This window comes from Mirounga leonina, unplaced genomic scaffold (assembly GCF_011800145.1).
Source record: "Mirounga leonina isolate KUSES-001 unplaced genomic scaffold, KU_Mleo_1.0 Mir_357, whole genome shotgun sequence".
Lineage (NCBI taxonomy): Eukaryota > Metazoa > Chordata > Mammalia > Carnivora > Phocidae > Mirounga > Mirounga leonina.
The window spans coordinates 7,899,539-7,926,656 of NW_023270702.1; the positions used below are offsets into that span (position 1 = coordinate 7,899,539).

Below are 27,118 nucleotides of genomic sequence, written 5' to 3' on the forward strand. Positions count from 1 at the left end.
AGCTAAGAGCCGCTCTCTTCTTATTTAAATGGAGTCCAATTTATTTTAGCTTGAGATTCCATCTTTTAAAATCTCATCCTGAGCTTCTCAGAAAACCCAAAGGTCATGTTTACAGAATAGATGCACAGCAGGATTAAATAAATGTGGAACTGCTTGAGCTGCAGGCCTTCTTTTTTATTCTATCAGAGATGCTGTTAATCTTCAGATGATTGTTTTTGCAATATAAAATATATATCCTGGATTATGAAAACTAATTCCCCACCTGACACACTCATAAACAGTTTTGTAAGAGCTAATTTTAGAATGTTCCCAGGTTTTTTCATGTCATCATCAGAAACAATTTACATTTTAAAAAATTCTCCAGTGCCCCTCAAGACCCTTTTATAAGCAAACACTCCTCCACAATACAAAGCAATAAATGTAGTGAGTTTTGCATACTGTGGAAAAGATGAGAGCCATGCTTTTTATTATCTTTCCTTGTTTTCACTGGTGGATGAGAAGAGGATTGTTATGAAAAATTGATAATGTAAGATGATCAGAGAAGGCCAAAAAAAAAAAAAAATGACAACAGCAAATACGACCAAAGGAATAAGTTGCACTATCAATCACAGTAGTTGATACATTGCAATTTAACTGATAGCTATAATCACACTGTTCTTAGCTCTTACATTCTTTCTGTGTGCTAAGTTATGTCAGCAGGGATTCATCTCATGAGCAATATTTCTTGTTTATGGAACTCTCTTAGTTCATAAAGCATTTTCATGTTATTATTATTTCATTTGCTTCACACCATAACCCAGTGAGATAGATGAATTAGGAATTACTGCCTATATGTTATAGATCAGTAAAAAAGATCACAGACTATAGTCATACACTCCTAAGCAGTTTTGAGGCCAGAACTACTGATGCAATGCACTTTTCTCCCTACCAGACTTTGAGTCAAAACACACATGAGCATGCAAACACACACACACACACACACACACACTACTTAAAAGAAAAAAAAATTTCCAATGAAATTTTTCTCCCATGAAAACTGCTATTATTTTTCCAGGATCCTCTTCTTTCTTTGAGATGGGTTAAAATATATAGGTGCTATTTGAATTAACAAATATAACTAGTGGTTTTTTGAGAATGATAGTTTTTTAAACCATAGAAATATTTCATTTTAAGCAAATATAAGATATAAAAATTCAGTTTGCTGGGAAGAGGAATTAGAGGATTATATTGCTTTACAAAAAGACTCTGAATGGAATTGCTTTAAATAGCAAAATTCCCCAGAACATTTAAGATATGTTGATTTATGAAAATCTGATTCATATAGAACTTTACAGGAATACATCTGCTATATAAATCCGTGTTCACCTGTAATTTACTCTAGGGGGAACAACTGAGTGATAATAATAATAACACACTCATATAGTTCTTCGTTATGTATTTTAAAGTGCCTTCCCCTAATTTATTGCATTTGTCTTTGGCAACCTTATAAGGGAGGCAGAGAGGGTATTATTATCCTTTCTTTATAGATGAGAAATTGAGAGGTTAAGTGACTTGCCCAAGGTCAGACAGACTATTCATTCATTTACTGCTATTTGAGTGATGTAGTTTTAACGGGTTAGTCAAGGAAGTAAGGTTCTTCCTCCTAATTTTTTTAAGCAGCTGTGAAGGCTATTAAAACAGAGGTGGATGACCTCACAAATATAATGCTGAACAAAAGAAGCCAGACACAAAAGCATACAGACTGTATGATTCTACTAATATAAAATTCAAATGCAGGCAGAATTAATTTATGGTGGCAGAAGTCAGAATGGTGGTGAAATTTGGGAAGAGGCGGATGGTGACGAGGAAAAAGGGGGGCTTCTGGCATATGCTAATATTGTATTTCTTGCTCTGGTTTGTGGTTACATAGTTATGCTCACTGTGAAAAGTCACTGAGATGTATACTTGTGATTTGTTTATATTTCTTTATATATATTATGGAAGTTTTCTTTAAAAAAAGAGTTTTGTATCTTTAAAAACAGTACAGCACTTTAGAAGATCATTACATATCCTTTGAACATATGTGATTTCAACTAAGTTTCCTAGCTGCATTCTAAAATGAGAATCTGAACTAAATTAGAAGAGTTTAAAGAGAAGGAAAAGTTTATAAAAAACAAACATCTGGGATCATCTTCACCTGAAAAGTTGCTATCTGAAATGGGAAATCAAAGCAAACTAAGATAACATAATTCATTTAGGACCAGTGGAACATTTACATTTAATGACATTAAGCTGGGAATTGTAGAGAAATGACATTAAATTGTGATTCACATAGTGTATTCTAGAGTATATGTATGACTCTAAGGAAGATCCGATTTTAATTTTTTTAAAAAATCTGCTTTATTTTAGAATTTCGTATATTAGGATGCTGCATTGGGCATCAAGGTAGAAAGCCAATGGCAATGATAAAAATCTGAGGAGAATGTGCATACCTGGGGACAAACATGGGCTCCTGAGAATCCCAAGTAGCCTTCCATGTAAGAATGTTTGAGAGAAATATGTTTTGACCATCATGCAGGATAGAAATTACAGCTGCATTCAGTTGCTTAAGGCAGTTTCAAAATTTATATTGCAGTTTTCTAAGAATCCCTCACCCCCTGTGACCCTGTAACTCTGAGAACTAATACTGCGCTTGTACCCAAAGTTACCGCTGACGACATATGTTTTGTTTAATTTTCACATATTATCTTTTTTGTTGTTTTTCTTTCATTTTATTTTTCTAAAAAAGAATCCATTATAGTACCTTCAAGTCATCTGAATCAATTCTCTTATCTTGATATCATAGGTCGGGAACAAAGAATTTCCAGGTGTGTGTGTGGGGGGGGGTCAGACTCCATTTCAGGGTGCTTTCCTTTCACCAGTGATGTCTCAAAGCCAGCTCCACCACAGCTAGGACTACAGCTTGGTGAGTTTTTCCCCAGGAGGGCCCTTGAAGGCATCCTGTTCAGGGAGAAGCCTTTAACCTTTAACCCATTCACACATTTGTTTTAATTCCTGACCAACTGCCATATTCTTGTGGGTTAGGGCCTTGCTAACTAATTTTTTAAAAATACATGTTAGACCCGAAACACCTGTAAGTAGCAAGCTGCACATTGTGTATAAGGCACACAATCAAGTTCATTGTGATCACTGCATCCAGGACAAGTGTGAGACTTAGCTGTCTTCTGGAATCTGGGTTATTAGAAGGTCAACCCGTGTTCCCCAGAACACGGCTCCAGAGATAGGGAGGAAGAGACAGGAAGAGGTAGGTTGAAGGAATTCTACTCTTCAAGGCTCAGCAAGCTGCCCCAACTTCTCTTTCACTGTCAAAGGATAAACAAATCACGAGGAATGGGACATGAATGTCTATGGGCAAGTCCATGTGGAATCATTTCATGATGTTTTTTAATGACAGGGATCAAGAAGGCACAACTGTTTCTTTCTGGGGGAACCCTTCAACAACAAAAACTCCTTGAATCCCTGTGGAAGCCTCACTATATTAATTCACAGTTAGTCATATTCCTCTGAATGTGACTTTTGAAAACTGAAAACTCATTCCTTCGAAACTCATTCCTATTTAAGCTAATACACATATCCCTGAATTTAATCTTCCTTACAGCAGCTGAATAAAGCAAATTCCATCCTTTGACCTTCCTCACTGTTTCTCATTCCTCCCACCTGAAATCTCTCACTTTTTCCTTATCCACAATCTAGACCACAGTTTTAAATAACTTAGACTTCCATTATTTTTAGTATAGAAAAAAAATTGAGATACTTGCCATCAAGCCTTGTTCTCCTGGTTTCCCTGGTTCACCCTTAAAAAAGAATAGTGATAATTTTTATTAATGCCATAAACATTAAAAAGCAATTTCAATCTTTTTTTTTCTCTTTCACAATACCCACCGGGGTGTATGAATGTCAAATATACTTTTCAGGCTAAGTAGAGAAATGCAAACACAATGTAATAAAAAGAGAGCCAAGTTCTTTCTTCAAATGCATTTTATAAACATTTTAGGATTTAATAAAATGAGTCTAGATCACAGCAGAGATTTAAGAATCATGCCAAGAATGTATTCTAAATAAAACTAGTAGGGGTGATTATATTGTAAGTCAATAAATGGTCCTAGAAAAATATTTAATTGTAATTCTAGTAACATCTCATTTATTATGTTCTGTTCATGATGACATAAAGATGATGACCTGGGCCTCTTTATGAGAACTCAGAACTTCCATATACAGGACAGAGAGACAACCTGCTCTTAGTACAGGAATTAAATAATAAAATGAGCAGATTGATTTTGAATTTTGGTTTCCCTGGATTAATGATGGCTGAAATAACATGTTTTATTAAAAATAATAGCATATGTTAAAATACATAGAATTTTGTGCTGTATCATACCACTATCATAGTTTTCTAATACTCAGATTCATATAAAATTCCTTATTATGTTTTATTGTTATATTATTATATTGGCAACAGATAGCTTTTGGAAAGACCATCGTGTAATGTTGATAGCTATAGAAATTGTTGGACTTTAAAAATAAGTATTTCTCAGTTTGTTTTTATAAAACCTTTTTCTAGTGGTTATGATGGTACATAAAAATTAACTGTGAGACTATAAACACAGTTTAATTTCTCTGTGGAATTAAAAAAAAAAAAACCCTGTTCATACTTCCATGTAAAAGCTCCATTTCTTACTCAGATGAATAAACTATATTCATTTAGAGGATAACATAATTTTTCAATATTTACAGGTTGTCATACCTTACCTTTATCTTATTTCTTGAAAGTAATCTATACTTTGAATTTTCTGTAGAGTATACAATACCCAATGATCTGACTAATTTTGTACCACCAAAATGGTTTTAACTGCTCTTCTTAGTTGAAGAAACACTCATTGTATCTTTCTTGGCAACCAGCAATCATTTGGGGAGCTTTTAAATATCCCTAAAGGTGTGCTGTCTCTATCATTTGCAATATCATCCCAGGAAAATATCAGACCTTTGAAGACAGTTTCAAGATGAAACCACTACCTTTGATGGTTCAGTGAAAGCCGTCCTAACAACCAACCAATCATAGGTTGGGAGTCAATCCTTCACTTCAAATGACAAATTTACAGCCACTTTCAGAAAGGGAAATGGGACTTCTAAGAGATTGTCTCAGAAAAGCCATAAAGTACCCTATATTCTTACAAAGAGATTCACTCTTTGAAAAAAATATGTAAATATATGAATATAAAAATGAAATACACCAAAACATTAATGACTATGGCTGATTTTTTTTTCTTTTTGGTTCTTTAGTTTTAAAAACTTTCTACTTTGTGGATAACTATTTTCATTATTTTGTACTATGAAAACATTCATGAAAATAATTTAAGTCAAAGAAATAGATTAAAAAAAGGCAATAGATAAATAAATTAATTCAGCAATAAATTTGAATTTCAAGTCCTAAGGCCATAATATAAGTGTAAAATTTTTTTATCTTTTCCATATATTTCTTTCAATTGCTGGGTTGTCTCAACCAAATCAAACCATGTAACTACTGTATTATTGACACTTGATCAATCTTAGTGACTAAGTACTTAGATCTAAGTATTGAGATTGCTTTAAAATCATTTCTATTAATAAACTTCACATATAAAGGACAAATGATATTCAAACCAGACCTATTGATGTTTTAACCATTAATGTTACTATTTTATTAGCACTTTTTTCTTTTTTTTTCTTTTTTGGTCAATTTATTTATAAGAGAGTAAACGTTGAAAAGATTTACCTCCTTTGCTTTCCATAATTCATATGGGACTTTATTGTCTGCCACTGACTGATCCTTTGGAGAATGTTGCCAATCTCTCACCTAGATTTTCAAGCTATTCTCCCATCATTTAAGCCAAAGGCACTGATGTATTCCAAGGTAGTCAGGACACAAGTGAGATCAGGCATGCTCAATCATGGACTTCTTGAGGCTTACCTGAAAACCAGTTTAGTTGCCTTTTCCGGGTCTCTCTTTGTGTTTCATGTGGGTTCCCCAGAGATTGAATGGTAAAGCAGAATCCTGCTGGCAGTGCCCTTTCTGCTTGGGACTTTCTATCACCCCACTTCCTGCAACCCCCTAACCCTAAGGCCCCTCCTTACCCTACTCCATCCCAGTTCTCAGCCCTTAAAACGAATGGATCCAAAATGCAACTCACGGGCACTCCTGGCATTCCACGGGGGCCATCTTTCCCTGTGTCCCCTGGAGGCCCTCTTGGGCCAGGGGGCCCTGGGGGTCCTGGAGGCCCAGCCTGTCCTTGGTCACCCTGTAATGGAGAAGGGAACAGACCAACGATGACCATGAAAGATAAAGACCCAGGTCTTCTTTTCAATACTTTAAATTTGTATTATCTAATCCACATTTACACTATGAAAAGAACCAGAACAATCAGAAACATGAAGCCTGTAGGCAATTTGCCTGCCAGCAGGGAGCAAATAAATATTCATGCTGGGCAAGCTGAGTAGATGCTATTAAAATCAAAGGAGCTCAGGAACCAGCACTCTCAGCTCTTAGAAATAGTGTGTAAGTTATCATGATAGTCAGAGCTGGTATAAAACTTTTGCATAACTTGATTCATGACAATGCTGCATCAGTTATATTCATCTTAATAAAATGGCTGCATTTGTGGTTGGACAAATGTGTTTACTTTTTCACAACTTATAAAATTAAACATACAAGCTCTTGTCAAACTGTGTAGTAATTGATAAATTACCAAAGCAAGAGAGCTTAGAAACTGGATCTATTACTGGATATAATTTCAGCTGTCTTTCTTTAATTAAGAAAAAATTAGGCATTCTATGCCTTTTTACTTTGGTACTTTCATATACATTTCAAACAAATGCAGCTCCCTAGACATAGTTTTGCTCCAGGATAGTTCCAAATAAATACCCCCACCCATGAGAGATAAATGGTAAAGCAACTGTAAATGGAGTAATAACTGAATGTTAAGAAGAAATCAGACTTGAGCAAGAAGAAGCACTACCTTAATGAGGCGGCGTTTAATGAGCTGCTGATCAGCAGAGAGAAACCCATGATTGATTTTAGGAAACACCATCTGATCAGTCAGGTGAGGTCAAAGGTTGAAGTTCAGAGGTGAGAGAGTTGGAGAATAGACATCAGAAGGCCCCAAGAAAGAAATAAAGATATACATATTAGACTTAGAATGATCATTAAACAAAATGGAACTGGTGCTTGTGTCTGACGTCAGACTTTCTCTTCTTGTAAGAAACATAACCCAAAAATGGGACGGCGAGACCAGATTTGTAGTCAGAGAAGAGTCTTTTGTGTATCCCATCATTTTGCCGTGGGCGTTAGGTCTCTTTAATGCAGCATATGAAAGAAGCAGGAACGCTCCTATCACCCGCACCCTGCAGACTGAGCAGAAAGTCCGGAAACAAAGCACCAGTTCCAATTCCGTCAGACTTGTCAACCAGCATAACGTGGCATGAACGCAACTGCCATTTTATAAATGCCCGAAGTCCAGAGTCCTGAGGGTTCTTTAATTGACCGAAAAATGTCACAGAGTGTTGGCATGCATGCAGATCAAACCATCGAGGTGTGGCACCATCCTAGACGGTCATGCCTGCCTCTCTTCATTATCCCTGCTCGACTTCAATATCCTTCTCTCTTCTATGTTCACGATTCTCCCCCTCTCAATAGCTATTTGGCCTCGTTGATGTAGGTGAGGTCCCAAGGATCCAAGACCTCAGTGCATATGGTGAAAGGGAGCAACTGGACTTGGCAAGCCAATTTAGCTGTTCTTGCTCACTCTTATGCTGATTGCAGGCTCTGACTGAGCAGCAATGGGTGTCAACCACAAACCTTGACGGTGAGGATCTGATTACTGTGCAGAGCAGCAACTGTGGGGAAGCCTGGTAGACCCTATGGACGTGGGACAGTACCAAAACAACACGACACAAAACGTCACACAGACATCCCACTGATAGACAAACAAAACAAGCATGTACCTAAGACCACCCTGTCCCGGCTCTAAGTCTTGTCTTGTTTGACACACTGTACAGGAAATCAGACACACAAGGCACCCCAGCAAAACATTCCTTTAGTGGAAAGGCCAGATTGAGAACTCATTGTAACTTGCCCTTGTGGCAGTTACACTGGGATCTGTGCACACACTCTTAACAGTTCTGGAATCTTACATACAAAATGTTAGCACAATATGGAGATAACTGCAGACACTGTTACGAAAACAACACTGTAATTGCCCTCCATTGATATTTTGTTTACAATTCAGGACATAACATATATTAATTCTTTTTTGGACAACGGTGAACAGAATTTTGCAGTCTGATCAGAAATATTCCTCAGAATAAATGCAGTCCTCCTCACAAAAGATAGTCTTAGCACCCACATATCAAAATTTCTCTCTCCAATCACATGATGATTCTCAGGTCTTTCCTGTTTCAGGAATTCCTGCAGAGGTGGTGGATGGAAATCTGTCTCTTATAACATGCGTATTTCATGTCAGAGGGATTTATGGTCACACTCTGCAGTAATCGCTTCTGTCACGTAACTTTTCCAAAAGAACTTGACAGTTCACACAACCCCTTGAAGCAGAAAAGTGGTTTTTGAATTCCTTAACCAGAGAGAACGGGGGAGAGATGTTTTAGACACTCATACTTCACTAACTTGTGCTAACTCGTGTTCACAGGCGTTACCAATTGGGTAGGTCTGAGAGAGAACTCTCACCTTTGTTCTGTTTCTTTTCCAACAACATGAGATATTGGAGCCTTTTATTCCAATTCTTTTTTCACACAGAACATGTTTATCATACAAATAAAATCAACAGCAACCACAGCTTACATGGCCTCAGGTGCCTGCAGGCTTCCTAGACGTTCTCTCCTCGTTGCCCTTCCCCTCTTCCGCTCAAATCTATTCTGAGGATATTTTTAGTGAAGGCCAGTAAGTTTCTAGTTCTTAAATGTTATTAATCGTGGTATGTTTTTCTCCCCTATTTCCCCCTTATTCAGGATATATTTTCCTTTTTAAAAGAACCAATAAAATTATGTCTGTGGTATGAAGACATCTCTTTAGCCCTAATGCCTTTGTGCTTCATTCCTTAGAGCTGGGACTTCTCAGGAAGCAAAGCAGGGGAAATCTTAATCTGTTTTGCCAAATCCTTTCTGATAAGGCTATTAAGTTTCTGGGTAATTTTGAGGTGACCTGTGTCTTCTTTTTCTTCTCCCAAAGTAAAAGTCCTTGAAACATAGACGCTACCCAAATTCAGAAATGCTACAAGTTGGAAAACAGATGTGTACAATTTGCTTTTGTTTTACTATGGAATATGAGCTTAAAATGTTATTGGATGGTAATGTGCCAGCATCTTTCCATCTGTGACTCATTAGCCCTATATTACACAGTCAGAATTTTATATATAAATCTCATATTTATGTAACAAAGAACAAAAACAGATACAAACAAGAAGTCTATGAGGGATCAGAATCTTGACTAGTGGCAATAAATCATAATGTCACTTTGAACAGGATTATCTTACAAAAATAGTTTAAAATTAAAAGGCTTTTAATAGCATACATGGTAGGCTTTACAAATGTTTTGAAATTTGAATGTATAAATAAGTCACTTCTTGTACTCCTATCTGAGCACGACCAGCTTGCTGTTTGATCATATTTTCTAAATGCTCACAAAAAGCATTAGTTTTATAACTTCTTAGTTTGGTTTCCAGTGTTAACGAGATCTAAAGAGGAAAGTGGATAGGTAATTCTCTCCTTGGACAGGTCCTTTTCATCAAACAGAAAATCTCTATTTGAGGAAGCTGATTTTATATTCCTCAATCATCTTAACTGTAGAAAATGCTACCAGTTAGGTGCTTAGAGCTACATTTTGAAGATTTTATTAGTCAGTTAGGCAAAAGGACTTCAGAAGTTTATATGTAACAGAGTAGAAAGAGACATGTGGAAGAATTCTCTTAAATTCTAACAAAAGTCCCATGGCCTGGGCTGTAATATCCTAGGACCCTGTGCTTTTCAAACCTAGGCAATGCTTAAAGGGTACATGCCAGTGTTGGGCAGGGGAAAGGCGAGGGGGGGGGTAGATAAGGGTTATTTAAAGGCAATAATAAATATGGCATATCTTCCTTAAGATTCAAGTTTGATAAACGTTAAATAATTTTAAATTTTTATGTAAATCAAACATTGTCATATTATGGGGTAGAATGTAAAATTTGTACAAATTTTAAAAAGTTTTACCATTTGCTGGTGGTAGAGAACTTCATGCCACAGGGGATACCTCTAGATTACAGGTAGATACTGAACTGACCCTCTCCTTCCCATGGGAGGTCTTTGGAGGATAAGTTTGAAAAGTACTGGTGCCGAATACTTATCTTTAAGTAATGGCTTTACGTGGCCATAACAGTTAGACTTCCCTGGCTGTTCACACAGAGTGTACTTTTTCATTAACTATGCCATTTTTTCCCACAGTATCATTAGTCATAGTCCTTTCTAAATAAATGGAATGGACATATTTCACTTGGTTTTACATCTTGGAAAGCTTGCCTGGTACACAGATGGTTCAACTGGGTGTGGGAAAAAAAAAATTTGTCTCCGGAAAAGCATGGAGAAAGAGTCCAGGAATAAGCTGAAATGCTGAAATAATGTGTACAATTTTCACTCCCAAATATTTTGAATTCTTTTTTAAAAAAATTTTTTTAAATATTTTATTTATTTATTTGAGAGAGAGAATGAGAGAGAGAGAGAGAGAGAGAGCATGAGAGGGGGGAGGGTCAGAGGGAGAAGCAGACTCCCTGCCGAGCAGGGAGCCCGATGCGGGGCTCGATCCCGGGACTCCAGGATCATGACCTGAGCCGAAGGCAGTCGCTGAACCAACTGAGCCACCCAGGCGCCCATATTTTGAATTCTTAAGAAATTGGATGTACGAGAGTATAAAACTACCTTCCACAACCTATTTTCCTCTTGAGGGCCTACACAGACAACTTCACGAATCTTCCTGACATTCCTCAAAGTAGGTTACAATCTCAGACCAGTGTTTTAACATCATTTTAGGAGGAGTTTTATGTCCCTTCATTACCTTCTAGAAGCAACGAGGGAAGCCTACCCCAAAGAAATGCTGAACAAATAGATATTTCATAAGACATGCTCCTAACTACTTAGAAGTCATAAATTCAAGATGCTATTATTTATTGTATACTCAGTAATGGTGTTAGATGATTACATTATAGTGAGAAAACTTTGTGTTTTGTCAAAAGTATTCAATAAGGCAATGTTAGAGCCAGGAATTTAATCCATGACTTCTAATTCCAGACTTTGTCATCATGCAGTATATGTGTTTATAATTTCTTTCTACCTTTACAGTTTGAATATTAGAAATATCAACAATATGTAAGAAGTATTTATTGAGTGCCTTCTGTGCAGCATTTGCTGTACTAGGCGAGGGGATTGAATGGTAAGCATGACCACAAGCTCACAGGGGTCAAGATCTAGAGGAGAAATAGAAAAAAAGAAGCAGGCAGTAATCAGATGGAGGGGTGACCATTTTGGTGAAGGAGAGGGGCTACAAAGTAAATAAAATGTACCTAATGGCAGATTTGAGGAACCCTGGAAGAATTCCCAAGCCATGTGAATGAGGGAATGGGAGTTAGTACAGCAAGAGGAAAACTAAAGACAGAGATCTCATTTAGGAAAATATTACAATAGTCTAGTTGAGGGACTGGGCCCTAGAACTAGAGAAGGGACAAATCCAAAGTTTCAAGTGATATTAAGGAGGTGAGATTCACAGGACTTGTAGTCCGGCTGAGAGCAAAAGGGAGAAGGAGGAGCGGTGAGTGGTCCTAGGTCTCTAGCCTGAGCAGTGGAGGATGGTAGAGGAAACACTAGAAAAGAATGGGTTTTCTGGGGCAGCTAGGTGGTTATGGATGACGAATTCAGTTAGGGACCTATTGAATTTGAGGTGTCTCTGAACAGCCAAGGCATGGCAGTTAGATATGCATATAAAATAGTCAGGAGAGAGGTGGGGTTCACAAGTCTAAGGGCTGCTGAAGTCACATAAAGAGGCTGTAGAGAGAGCAGATTTAGAAAACAACTCTTGGAAAGACTTCAATTTAGGGATGAGCAGAGGAAGAAGCAACTACAAAGAGAAATAATAAGTGTGGTTGTAGAAGTAGGAGGAACGCTAACTCACCTCACAAAAAATTCTATACAGGCAATGATTCAAAATGACTCATTAATGAAAACTGCATTAATTAATTGTGCTGTATAAATAAATATACATGAACTGAATTCCTCCACTCACTGTTGCACTGAGAGGTACTCTAGAGGCTAACAGTGGCCAATGCCACCAACAGTGGATGCTCACTAATATGCACAGGGGAGTATATCTGAGGTTGTAGAGGTATAAAGGAAAAATTAAACTATTAATTATAAAAGTGGACAAGGAACCTCAAGAGCAAATCATATTGGAAGAAAAAATATATTACGCTGAGAAATGAAAATCCCTGAGTTTCTCCATAATGGAAATAGTATCATGACTCTGCTGGCCTCAAATATATCATGCATTACAACACAACAATTACAGTGGGTATGTGTACAGCATAAATAAAGATGAATATTCCTAGAAGTTGATAAAACAATTTCTAGCTAAGAGAGACCAGATGGGGAAACATTGTAATAGGATGCAAACATATTTAGGTAAAAGAATAACTTTAGTTTAACAGCAGGAACTGCTAGAAAGCAAAATAAGGAAAGAAAAAAATTAAGAGAAAGGAATTTGCTGCTAAATCATTTCATATTGCAGTAGATGGTATACTCTGTCTGAATAGAAAAATCAACTACATGAAGCTAAATAGCTAATGGAATCCTTTGAACAACCAAATACCATGAACCTATGAAAATCAGAATTTATAACTGAAGGAAAAAGATTGGCTTATGGAAATATTAATTATGGGAAGAACTAGCTTTCTGAGTTGAATATAATATTGGCTCAAAAAGTTAATTTCTTTTTTTTACAGATACTCTAAGTTCCAAGCTATTGGGTTCTATCATAAATGTTAATCCCAGCCACTCCAAGAATTATCTTTTTGTATATAAATGATACATCTGAATTTGAAAATTATTTAGAAGAGAAAGAGAACAATACAATCTCTACATTGACAAATGTCATTAAATACTATAGCTACTAAAATGCTAAGTAAAGACAAACTGCAAAAGATTTGTGAATAAGCAGAAAGATGGCAGATACACTTCAACACTGGCAAGTGTTAAGTATAAGAAAAACTTTCTAAATTACACATACTGAAAAAGGCTCCATTAGTTATGTATGATCTCGTAAGGGATTCCATGGGTTGTTGTAGTGTTTGCTAAAGATACACAGTTAAGAAAGGCCAACAGAAAATGAGAGCCCATGAAAAGAGGTAAGAGTCCTAAAGAAGCATTGTTCTGCCCTGAGGCAACGAGAGAAATGTAGACACAGGATACAGGGAAGAAAAATAAAACAGACTTGCAGTCTGGAAGACTGCACAAAAATAAAATTTTGTCAGTTTTATTTATATAAATTTAGCTATCATCAAATCAGAACAACTCTCTTGAAGTGAACATCAAGCGAACAGTCCTTAGAGGTTCCTCACAATAAAGATAATAAATAATGATGATGATGGTAATGATAGTGATCAGCATTCACATGATACATACTATGTGCCAGATATTATTCTAAGAGCTTTATAAATGTTAACTCTTTTAATCCTCACAACAACCATTTGCCAGATGAGGCATTTGAGGCACGAAACGGTTAAGGGTTTTGCTCACCTAACTAACTGTAAGTAGAGGAGCCAAGATTCACACTCTGGCCATCTGCTCTAGAGTCTATGCTCTTCATCATTACACTTTCCATAAATCCTTCATAGTTTCTGAATTTCTTTCCCATATATTCATTCATTTTTCAAGGAGAATTTAATAGCATCCTATTAGGAACAAGGCAATATTTGGACATTGAGATTAGAAAGCCTTATCCCAGGCTTCATGGAACTTAGAGGATAACCAAGAAAGGCAGATGTTAAACAAGCAATTACAAATGCGGCTGGGATCTCTTTTGAGATATATATTTATATATATATATATACACACACTCTTTTTTTCTTATATTTTTTCCAATTCCTTTGGTCCTCAGTCAAGTTCTTAGTTAGCTACCTGCTATTGCCTCAGACGAGGTATAAGGAGGCAGGGTGGAAAACAAAACCTGTCTAACAACATGTCTAGAAACCAGAAATATCTAGGAAGACACTCCCTCAAACTGGAAGGAAGGAAATAGGTCTGTGGTCCCCAAGAGCAGAGGAAACCTAAGCCCAGCTTCCCAGAGGCACTTTCAGGAAGCAACAACACCCTGAAGAAAAATGGCCATGTGACAGGTCTAGATGCAGGAGATCATGGGCAGCCTTGCAAAAGATTCCCCTGTATTAAGCATGGCACAGAAGTAGCAGAAATTTTCCCATGCCCTAAAACCTAGAGAATTTTTTTTTATTATGTTATGTTAATCATCATACATTACATCATTAGTTTTTGATGTAGTGTTCCTGATTCATTGTTTGTGTATAACACCAAGCGCTCCATTCAATATGTGCCCTCTTTAATACCCATCACCAGGCTAACCCATCCCCCCACCCTCTGCCCCCCTAGAACCCTCAGTTTGTTTCTCAGAGTCCATAGTCTCTCATGGTTCGTCTCCCCTTCTGATTTCCCCCCTTCATTTTTCCCTTCCTACTGTCTTTTTCTTTTTTTTAACATATAATGTATTATTTGTTTCAGAGGTACAGGTCTGTGATTCAACAGTCTCACACAATTCACAGCGCTCACCATAGCACATACCCTCTCCAGTATCTATCACCCAGCCACCCCGTCCCTCCCCCCCCACTCCAGCACCCTCAGTTTGTTTCCTGAGATTAAGAATTCCTCATATGAGTGAGGTCATAGGATACATGTCTTTCTCTGTTTGACTTATTTCGCTCAGCATAATACCCTCCAGTTCCATCCACGTCATTGCAAATGGCAAGATCTCATTCCTTTTGATGGCTGCATAATATTCCATTGTATATATACACCACATCTTCTTTATCCATTCATCTGTCGATGGACATCTTGGCTCTTTCCATAGTTTGGCTATTGTGGACATTGCTGCTATAAACATTGGGGTGCACATACCCTTTCGGATCCCTACTTTTGTATCTTTGGGGTAAATACCCAGTAGTGCAATTGCTGGATCATATGGTAGCTCTATTTTCAACTTTTTGAGGAACCTCCATACTGTTTTCCAGAGTGGCTGCACCAGCTTGCATTCCCCCCAACAGTGTAGGAGGGTTCCCCTTTCTCCGCATCCCCGCCAACATCTGTCATTTCCTGACTTGTTAATTTTAGCCATTCTGACTGGTGTTAGGTGGTATCTCATTGAGGTTTTGATTTGGATTTCCCTGATGCTGAGCGATGTTGAGCACTTTTTCATGTGTCCGTGGACCATCTGGATGTCTTCTTTGGAAAAATGTCCGTTCATGTCTTCTGCCCATTTCTTGACTGGATTATTTGTTCTTTGGGTGTTGAGTTTGATAAGTTCTTTATAGATTTTGGATACTAGCCCTTTATCTGATATGTCATTTGCAAATATCTTCTTCCATTCTGTCGGTTGTCTTTTGGTTTTGTTGACTATTTCTTTTGCTCTGCAAAACCTTTTTATCTTGATGACGACCCAATAGTTCATTTTTGCCCTTGCTTCCCTTGCCTTTGGCGATGTTTCTAGGAAGAAGTTGCTGTGGCTGAAGTCGAAGAGGTTGCTGCTGCCTATGTTCCCCTTTAGGATTTTGATGGACTCCTGTCTCATATTTAGGTCTTTCAACCATTTTGAGTCTCTTTTTGTGTGTGGTGTAAGGAAATGGTCCAGTTTCATTCTTCTGTATGTGGCTGTCCAATTTTCCCAACACCATTTGTTGAAGGGACTGTCTTTTTGCCATTGGACATTCTTTCCTGCTTTGTCTAAGATTAGTTGACCATAGAGTGGAGGGTCCATTTCTGGGCTCTCTATTCTATTCCATTGATCGATGTGTCTGTTTTTGTGCCAGTACCATACTGTCTTGATGATGACAGCTTTGTAATAGAGCTTAAAGTCCGGAATTGTGATGCCACCAGCTTTGCTTTTCTTTTTCAACATTCCTCTGGCTATGCGGGGTCTTTTCTGGTTCCATACAAATTTTAGGATTATTTGTTCCATTTCTTTGAAAAAAGTGGATGGTATTTTGATAGGGATTGCATTAAATGTGTAGATTGCTCTAGGTAGCATTGACATCTTCACAATATTTCTTCTTCCAATCCATGAGCATGGAACATTTTTCCATTTCTTTGTGTCTTCCTCAATTTTTTTCTTTTTTTTTTAAAGATTTTCTAAATTTATTTGACAGAGAGAGAGACACAGTGAGAGAGGGAACACAAGCAGGGGGAGTGGGAGAGGGAGAAGCAGCTTCCCGCCAAGCAGGGGCCCAATACGGGGTTCGATCCCAGGACTCTGGGACCATGACCTGAGCCAAAGGCAGATACTTAATGACTGAGCCACCCAGGCACCCCTGTCTTCCTCAGTTTCTTTCATGAGTATTTTATAGTTTTCTGAGTATAGATTCTTTGCCCTTTGGTTAGATTTAATCCTAGGTATCTTATGGTTTTCGATGCAATTGTAATTGGGATCAACTCCTTAATTTCTCTTTCTTCTGTCTTGTTGGTGTATAGGAATGCCACCGATTTCTGTGCATTGGTTTTATATCCTGCCACTTTACTGAATTCCTGTATGAGTTCTAGCAGTTTTGGGGTGGAGTCTTTTGGGTTTTCCACATAAAATATCATATCATCTGCAAAGAGTGAGAGTTTGACTTCTTCTTTGCTGATTCAGATGTTTTTTATTTCTTTTTGTTGTCTGATTGCTGTGGCTAGGACTTCTACTACTATGTTGAATAGCAGTGGTGATAGTGGACATCCCTGCCGTGTTCCTGACCTTAGGGGGAAAGCTCTCAATTTTTCCCCATTGAGAATGATATTCACTGTGGGTTTTCCATAAATGGCTTTTATGATATTGAGATATGTACCCTCTATCCCTATACTCTGAACAGTTTTGATCAAGAAAGGATGCTGTACTTTGTCAAATTTTTCTGCATCTATTGAGAGGATCATATGGTTCTTGTTCTTTCTTTTATTAATGTGTTATATCACATTGATTGATTTGCAGATGTTGAACCAACCTTGCAGCCCAGGAATAAATCCCACTTGGTTGTGTTGAATAATCCTTTTAATGTACTGTTGGATCCTATTGGCTAGTATTTTGGTGAGAATTTTTGCATCCATGTTCATCAGGGATATTGGTCTATAATTCTCCTTTTTGATGGGGTCTTTGTCTGGTTTGGGGATCAAGGTAATGCTGGCCTCATAAAACTAGTTTGGAAGTTTTCTTTCCATTTCTTTTTTTTGGCACAGTTTCAGGAAGAATAGGTATTAATTCTTCTTTAAATGTTTGGTAGAATTCCCCTGGGAAGCCATCTGGCCCTGGGCTCTTGTTTGTTGGGAGATTTTTGATTACTGCTTCAATTTCCTTGTCTGTTCAGGTTTTCTATTTCTTCCTGGTTCAGTTTTGGTAGTTGATACATCTCTAGGAATGCATCCATTTCTTCCAGATTATCTAATTTGCTGGCATAGAGTTGCTCATAATATGTTTGTATAATTGTTTGTATTTCTTTGGTGTTGGTTGTGATCTCTCCTCTTTCATTCATGATTTTGTTGATTTGGGTCATTTCTCTTCTCTTTTTGATAAGTCTGGCCAGGGGTTTATCAATCTTATTAATTCTTTCAAAAAACCAGCTCCTAGTTTCGTTGATCTGTTCTACTGTTCTTTTGGTTTCTATTTCATTGATTTCTGCTCTGATCTTTATTATTTCTCTTCTCCTGCAAGGTTCAGGCTTTATTTGCTGTTCTTTCTCCAGCTCTTTTATTTGTAGGGTTAGGCTGTGTATTTGAGACCTTTCTTATTTCTTGAGAAAGGCTTGTATTGCTATATACTTTCCTCTTAGGACTGCCTTTGCTGCATCCCAAAGATTTTGAACAGTTGTGTTTTCATTTTCATTTGTTTCCATGAATTTTTTTAATTCTTCTTTAATTTCCTGGTTGACCCATTCATTCTTTAGTAGGATGCTCTTTAGCCTCTGTGTATTTGAGTTCTTTCCGACTTTCCTCTTGTGATTGAGTTCTAGTTTCAAAGCACTGTGGTCTGAAAATATGCAGGGAATGATTCCAGTCTTTTGGTACTGGTTGAGACCTGATTTGTGATCTAGGATGTGATGTATTCTGGAGGATGTTCTATGGACACTGGAGAAGAATATGTATTCTGTTGCTTTGGGATGGAATATTCTGAATATATCTGTGAAGTCCATTTGGTCCAGTGTGTCATTTAAAGTCTTTATTTCCTTGTTGATCTTTTGCTTAGATGATCTGTCCATTTCAGTGAGGGGGGTGTTAAAGTCCTCTACTATTATTGTATTGTTGTCAATGTGTTTCTTTGCTTTTGTTATTAATTGGCTTATATAATTGGCTGCTCCCATGTTAGGGGCATAGATATTTACAATTGTTAGATCTTCTTGTTGGATAGACCTTTGAGGTATGATACAGTGTCCTTCCTTGTCTCTTATTATAGTCTTTGGTTTAAAATCTAATTTTTCTGATATAAGGATTGCCATCCCAGCTTTCTTTTGGTGTCCATTAGCATGGTAAATGGTTTTCCACCCCCTCACTTTCAATCTGGAGGTGTCTTTGGGTCTAAAATGAGTCTCTTGCAGACAGCATATCGATAGGTCTTGTTTTTTTATCCAATCTGATAGCCTGTGTCTTTTGATTGGGGCATTTAGCCCATTTACATTCAGGGTAACTATCGAAAGATATGAATTTAGTGCCATTGTATTGCCTCTAAGGTGACTGTTACTGTATACTGTCTCTGTTCCTTTCTGGTCTATGTTACTTTTAGGCTCTCTCTTTGCTTAGAGGACCCCTTTCAATATTTCTTGTAGGGCTGGTTTCGTGTTTGCAAATTCCTTTAGTTTTTGTTTGTCCTGGAAGTTTTTTCTCTCTCCTTCTAGTTTCAATGACAGCCTAGCTGGATATAGGATTCTTGGCTGCATATTTTTCTCATTTAGTGCTCTGAATATATCATGCCAGTCCTTTCTGGCCTGCCAGGTCTCTGTGGATAGGTCTGTTGCCAATCTAATGTTTCTACTATTGTAGTTTACAGATTTCTTGTCCCGAGCTGCTTTCAGGATCATAAGTTTTAATAGTAGATGTTGGGGTGTTGACCTATTTTTATTGATTTTGAGGGGGGTTCTCTGTGCCTCCTGGATTTTGATGCCTGTTTCCTTCCCCAAATTAGGGAAGTTCTCTGCTATAATTTGCTCCAATATACCTTCTGCCCCTCTCTCTCTTTTTTCTTCTTCTGGGATCCCAATTATTCTAATATTGTTTCATCTTATGGTATCACTTATCTCTCAAATTCTGCCCTCGTGATCCAGTAATTGTTTATCTGTCTTTTTCTCAGCTTCTTTATTTTCCATCATTTTGGTCTTCTATATCACTAATTCTGTCTTCTGCCTCATTTATCCTAGCAGTCAGAGCCTCCATTTTTGATTGCACCTCATTAATAGCCTTTTTGATTTTGACTTGGTTAGATTTTAGTTCCTTTATTTCTCCAGAAAGGGTTTCTCTAGTTTCTTCCATGTTTTTTTCAAGCCCAGGTAGTATCTTTATAGTCATTATTCTGAACTCTAGTCCCGACATCTAACTAATGTCCGTACTGATTAGGTCCCTGGCAGTCGGCACTGCCTCTTGTTCTTTTTTTGAGGTGATTTTTTCCGTCTTGTCCTTTTGTCCAGAGGAGAATAGATGAATGAGGGAACAAAATGCTAACAGGGTAACAACGACCCCAGAAAAATATATGTCAAACAAATCAGAAGAGACCTGAAACTGGGGGAAAAGAAAGGGAAAGAAAGAAAAAAGAAAAAAAAAAAAGGAAAAGAAAAAGATTAAAAAAAAGAGTATGATCAGATATGATCAGGCTGGTGAATAGATCAGTGCCACACACTAGATTTTGGTTGTATTTTGTTCTGTTAGAAGAAAGTGCCTCCCAAAATTTTAAAGAAAGAAAAGCTTATATATGTACAAAAATAAGGGTAAATATGATGAAGGAATGGAATATGACTGTAAAGATGAAAATTATCAGAGATTTTATAAAAGGAATTGATAAGAAGTTGGTTGAAAAAAGAAAGAAGAGAAATTTAAAAAAAAAAAGAGAGAATGTGATCAGGCAGGAGACTAGGACAAAGCCATACACTAGAGATTTAGGGTATATTTTGGTCTGTTAGAAGAAACTGTATCCCAAAATTTTAAAGAGAGAACAACTTATGTATATACCAAAAATAATCTTAACTACTATGAAGGGATAGAATATGACTCTAAAAATGAAAAATAAAAAAGATTTTTAAAAAAGGGATTGATAAGATGTTGGTTGAAAAAGCAAAAAAGAAAAATTAAAAAAAAAAGGAAATTAAAAAAATTAACTTTGAAAGACTAAAGAATCAGGGGGGAAAAAGCCACAAATTCTATGTGCAGTATGCCCCTAGCGCTGGAGTTCTGCCATTCTCATTGATAGGTAAACTTGGTCTTGGCTGGCTGTTCTTGTGGATCTTCTGGGGGAGGGGCCTGTTGCCGTGGTTCCCAAATGTCTTTGCCGGAGGCAGAATTGCCCCACCCTTGCTGGTCTGGGCTAAGTAACCTGCTTGGATTTGCTCTCAGGAGCTTTTGTTCCCTGCAAGCTTTCCGTACAGCTTTGGAGAACGAGAGTGAAAATGGCGGCCTCCCAACCTCCGCCCCGGAGGAGCCGAGAACTCGGGGCCCCACTCCTCAGTGAGCCCCCAGAGAAAAGCAGTCACTCACTCCCGTCTCCCCGGTCTCCGGCCACACTCCGTGCTCCCCGGCCTGTGACCAAGCGTCTCTATCTCTGGCACCTGACCCCATGTGGAGTCTCCAAACCCAGCAGATCCCTGCGGTGCACTCCCACACCACTCTTCCCGGGGGAGGAAGGGGAGTCTCCCCCGATCTGCCACTTGTTGGGTCCCTGCTGGAGGAGCAGTGGCCTGACTGTGCTGCAGATCACGGTTTATGGCAACCCCCAGCTGAGAGCCCACTCCTCGGCTCTGTCTCTGCAGCCAGCTTCCCTGCTCCGATACCTGGGAGCTCTGCCGCACTCAGGCATCCCCAGTCTTTCTGTGACGCCAAGGGTCCTGAGACCACACTGTCCCCGCGAGGGTTCCACCCCCCGCTTCACCACTGGAGCGACGTCCCTCAGCATAGCTGACTTCTAAAAGTTCTGATTTTGTGCTCCACGGCTCTATCACTTGCCAGTAGCAGCTGATGGAGGCCCCCTCCCCACCGTCTATCCTCCCGAATATTGCCTCGGATTCACTTCTCTGCACGTCCTACCTTCCAGAAGGTGGTTGTTTTTCTGTTCAGCGAGTTGCTGCTATTCTTTTCTTCGATCTCCTGTTGAGTTCGTAGGTATTCAGAATGGTTTGATCCCTATCCAGCTGAATTCCTGGGACCAGACAAAATTTAGGTCTCCTACTCCTCCACCATCTAGCTCCTCCCCCCTGCCCCCCCATGCCCTATAGATGCAGCAGTGACACACTATTTGTGAAGGCCCTTGCAGGTCAGCCAAGCCATGCTGCCTTCTCAGTAGCAAACTGTGTGAACTGATGGCTGAAGAAGACGAGATGCCCCTCAATTTTCCCCCCAAAGCTTTTGATACTACAAGACCTCGGAAGTGTGAATCAGTCCAAAAGGAGGAGGAAGTGTGGAAATCCCAAGAAAAGTGATGTCTGGTTTTTTGTCAGCTCAGAAGAAGGGAGGATTGAGGTGCCTAGGTGGCTCAGTCGGTTAAGTGTCTGCCTTCAGCTCAGATCATGATCCTTGAGTCCTGGGATCAAGTCCCACTTTGGGCTCCCCGCTCAGCGGGGAGTCTGTTTCTCTCTCTGCCCTTCACCCTGCTTGTGCTCTCTCTTGCTCGCTCACTCTCTCTCTCTCAAATAAATAAATAAAATATTAAAAAGAAAGAAGAAAGTAGGATTCAGTTTCAGAAATCAAGTAGGATTCAGATTCGGAAATCAAATCGGATTCAAAAATGAAATTGTTACAGAAAATTAAGTCACACTGCTTATTCACCTGAGTTTTTGGATTGAAAATCATACCCCAGAAGTGAATATGATGACTGTTAACAAAACAAAAACTATTAAAATGTACAGAAAGTGACCTAACCCAAGTCAGCTGGTCAGGCAGGACTGCCCCAAGAAAGTAGTATTGATGTTGAGACCTGCAGAACAGAAACTCCATATGGACCCTCTGTATCTGGTCACTCTCTAAGGACACTGATACTTTTTCTTCCTGATAGTATCATCAAGGTGAATACTAAAACCAAAGAGAAAATATATTTTTCTTTTCCAAAGAGATACCAAATGTACACTCAGAATACAAAGATTGGGTCCTGTTTTAGGTATTCCCTTCAGCTCTAGGTGCCATTCTCCATTTGGGGAAGGTTAGGATAAGGGCAGTAGCAATGGCTGTGGGAGGTCCAATTGATGAGAATGAGAGCGAGATTAACTAGAATATTCATTCCTTTGTATAATAAATGTCTCTTAAGTACATTCTACATGCCAATTACTGTGAAAAAAAGCTATGGGGGTTTAAATCTAGTGGAGAGGGGAGTTTATCACAAGAATATCAATTTAAATGGAAAATATACTATACTAGTGCTGTAATTAGAGGGGCAGGCAGTAGGCTATTTAAACACATTCTGATTGGGAAATGGAATATGGCTCCTAAAAAGATGGGATTTGAGCCATGGGAGGAAGGATGAATAGGACAAATGTATTTGAGGTGGGGTGTGGACTTGGACTTGGGAAGCTGGTATTCCAGTCTGATGTACAGTAAGCAAAGAGGTGGAAAGTGGGGATTGCTGGTAAGTTGAATTTGGTTGGGGTGAAGCATATACTTTTTAGGGAAGAGCCTGGAGAAGTTGATAAGGTATAGATGGGCAAGGTCTTCAAAGCAGCTCAAAGAGGGAAGTAATGGGAAGCCACAGAGATATTTCCAAAATGAAGGTGCCATGGCATATGTAAGTTTGAGAGAGAGAACTTAGTAAAATTAAGAAGAATAGATTAAAAATCAAAATATAGTTCATGATCCCTTATCTGCAATTTCAAAATCCAAAGTCCCTGAAAATAACATTTCTTCATAAGTTTAACTAAAGGTTTTCTAAGTTGGCAGCAAACTCCTTTGGTGGCAAAAACTTATTTGAACAGATGTGAGGCTATTTATGGTCACTAATAATTCTTCTTAGTGTGAACATGCATGTGTTTCACTGCAGAAATTGATGGTTTGATTACAGGGTGCCTCAGACCTCTCTAAGGGTGTCAAACAATATGCGATGTATGAGTAATAATAACTTTCTAATGTCTAACAACTAAATTCTGAAACACATTTGACTCTGAGGGTTTCAAAAAAGGATTGTGAGCTTGTTCCAAAGTTGATGACAAAGATTCCCTTAACAGAATTAAAAATTATAGGAAGAATAGTAAGATTTAAAGTTAAAGCAATGAATTTGGCTTTGAACAAGAAAATTTGTTAATATAGGCCAGTTTGGCAATCATCCTGTCTAAACAAATGGCAATCTGAATTATATATTATATGTAACCAGTTTCTAGTAATTAAAGATACATTTACTTTTATGATTTCAATTTTATATGTTAATCAGAACTATCCAACGAATTGCTATCTAGTATATATCTTTTTTTATCTAGTATATATCTTTTATTTCACTGCTTTAATGAATAAATAAGCACATTATAATTAGGATATGTTTTGCAAGTAATTGTAAAAAAAAAAAAAAAGACCTATGAAAATGTTGCTCTTTCAGGAAATTAAAAAAACCTCCAGAAGTCTTGTTTAGAACATTGTTTGATTACCAAACACTGCATAATGATTTGCTTAACAACCTCCACTTAAAAAAAAAAAATAATGCAAAAGTAAGCTTACATTCCACCCCATCTGAATTTCATGCAATTTGCATTTGAAATACAAATTCTGAATTATGGAACCCAAATGAATAATCTTTTAATTTTCAAGGAATCCTTCCTTTAGGGTGGTACAGCATCCTGATAGTGTGCAATACAATATTTTACATTTATTCTTCTGTAAAAACCAAGGGTGCTTTTAGTTGAGGGTGCAAGGTAAAGGACTCAACTCAACATGAATATGCTCTATCCATTTTATGAAAGGAAACAGTCTACACTGGGGAGAGGGAGGCACAGCATGTTTCAGGAAAGGACAGTGCCACAAAAATAGAGGATTCATTAGCAGACAGGGTACCTTATACTGAAGGGAAAATAAGCATTTGACCAGTAGCCTGTGAGAAAAATTCAACTTTTTCTGCAATCTTCATTCTGGAAAAAAATCAGAAGTGTCCTGTTGTTCCCTAAAACCTCTAGTGTCTGGCTTGACGGTATTTGCTAAACTTCCTTTGTGTGATATTAGATTGAGTTGACTAAAATTCCTTTGGCATGCTCCCTGGATGGTAGCCTCTTTTTTCCTTCCCACAAAAGAGGTAGATGGCTGGAAGCCAGCCTATAAGAGAGCTGGTGACAGTACCACAGGGTTCAGCTACAATGGGTGGAGAGTTATCCTTGTATTTCCTCTCCACCTGTGAAGGTCACCATCTTCCATAAATAAATTTGAGCCCACAGCAAATGTCTAATAGTCCTTTGGGATAATGGAGCTCTTCAAAATGACCTAGCACCAAAAAAGATAATAGAGTACTTGGGCAAGTTCACCAGAGAGTAATGTTACTTGAAGTAGAACTCCTCTAGATACCTTCCTCCACTACTCTTATTTTAGATATCTTCCTAACTGGTTCTGTTCTCTGATGTCCCCCTTTAGTCTACATCCTAAGTTTTTAGTATTTTCCCAAGGGCTGTTCAATTACATAAAACTGGATTGTGGCTTGAAAGCATCCCTGAAATTTGCAGGTTTCTATACCGGATAAAATATCTATTGCAATTTAGAACATGTTTGAATGCCCTACAGTTATCTTTATATTTGATGTCACTTGTGCATATGGAGTAAACTCAAATGACTACAAGGACCAGGCCGATGACATAGATAAAAGAACAGGTTTATGACAAAAAGAAGTGGGCAGACTTGCCTGAATAGGAGACAACCCAGGGCTAAAAGGAAACAATGAGGACTCAGTTGATTTTGCCTCAGGGAAAAGCAGAATTAGGGCTGCTACATCTTGCGTACTTTAAGAGAAGCCAGAAATCCAAGGATTCTGTTTTAAATGAATGCTTCAGATATTAAATGTTTGTAACCAATTCAAATTTACTTAAAAAAATTTTATAGTCCAAACAGAAATACATTTGAAGGGAGGATTTGGCTCACAGACCACCAATTAAAGGTCTCTGATCTAGTCCTTTTGAATACTGAATTAGAAATAAGACTAGTGTAGAAATGCTTTGCTTCGGAAAGGAAATAATACAGTTAGTTGACTGAAGGAACTTTATTTTGTTGTATTAGCATTTGAAGAAAGCGTTACAAATTCTCATTGCCTCAATCACATGTTGTAATTCAGAGCACTGGTTCTTAAATCATAAAACCTTTAAAATGTGATTGTTATACAGGACCTCTAGGAGGAAGAACAGAACAAGATGTAATTCCTTTTTGAAAAGGAAGTACTGCATCCCATAGTGATGAATCCAGTTGGGAGGAGTCCCATGATTTGAGCTCCTAATGAAAGAGGCTGTTGTAATCTATGTGAGAGTTATGGGTTCTTTGGGAATCTCAGAATAGAATTTCCTGACTTTTGTGAAATTAAATCTAAACTTTATAATGATATGGATATTGGAAATCATAATATGAACTTTTACTTTTTGGTTTTAATTTCCTGGCTGTGGTTGATGATAATGTTATTTAATGAAATGCAGTACACTTTAAATATTAAGTTGTAACATACTATAATGCTTATTATATTTAAATTTTAAAAGGGGTATTTATTTGCACATATAATTTACTTGAAACATCTACACTGATCATATTCAAACTTTTTTACCTCAAATTTCTTTTTTACCTCCCAATTTCAAATATCTAGATAATAATATGTCAGCCAAAAATGTTAAGAGTAGATATTAACTTGTCTTGGAAAGTTACAGAAAATGAGGGCTCAAAATAAGCTGTAGCTGTAATTTCTGATAGGGTCAATTCTCTATTTAAATGTACTTAGTATTCCAGCTATCAAAGGAATTTGCCATATAAAACAGAAGCAAGATTTTTTTTCTTCCTATGATTACATGAATTAATTCAAAGTGTAACATGGTCTTTTAATTTAATAAACATTTAATGAAATATTTGCCAGTAAATAAAAAAGAAAAAAAAAAAAGCAACAGTGAATAACCGTGTTCTGTGTTTGAGCACATGAAGCGATCATATCACACATAAGTAAGACCAAGGAAAAATATTTCTCTGATGTCTTAGACGATCTGAAAGCAATAGCCCAGGCTCCAAAACACAAACATATTTCATAGGTCTTATTTTTTTCTTCAATGGATCTCCAATTTCAGCACCCACAAGGAAAAAGTTTACATTTTAAAAACCGGGTGGCATCTGGTTTACTCAGATAAGTAACTAGTTCTGCCACTTCATCAGCTACAACTTTTATGATTCCCATATGTGGCTAAAAGATTACAATATGTGTGCCTATCATATCATTATTGAAATTAAATTACTTATTTACACATAAGGCACTGTCAACCTTCCTCCTTGTGTGATAAGGGATATTAGTAATTATGGAACACAAAAGTGAGGAAGAATAATTTAATCATTTTCCAGGGCTGGGATGAAGCTTCATAACATTAACAGTACAATTATCTGTATATCTTGACTTATGAAATGGGGAAATTATTAAATATTGGGAAAATGGCAC

At 37.7% G+C, this 27,118-nt stretch overlaps 1 protein-coding gene across 1 annotated transcript in view; it reads right to left on the reverse strand.

The window, feature by feature from the left end:
- Positions 1–27,118, reverse strand: part of COL25A1 (collagen type XXV alpha 1 chain) — a 456,841-nt gene that overhangs the window by 109,241 nt on the left and 320,482 nt on the right. The window contains exons 8-10 of the mRNA XM_035030134.1: positions 7,032–7,103; positions 6,207–6,314; positions 3,798–3,833 (exon numbers count right to left, since the gene is read on the reverse strand). Of these exons, the coding sequence (XP_034886025.1) occupies positions 3,798–3,833; positions 6,207–6,314; positions 7,032–7,103 (216 nt within the window). The remainder of the gene's footprint in view (positions 1–3,797; positions 3,834–6,206; positions 6,315–7,031; positions 7,104–27,118) is intronic.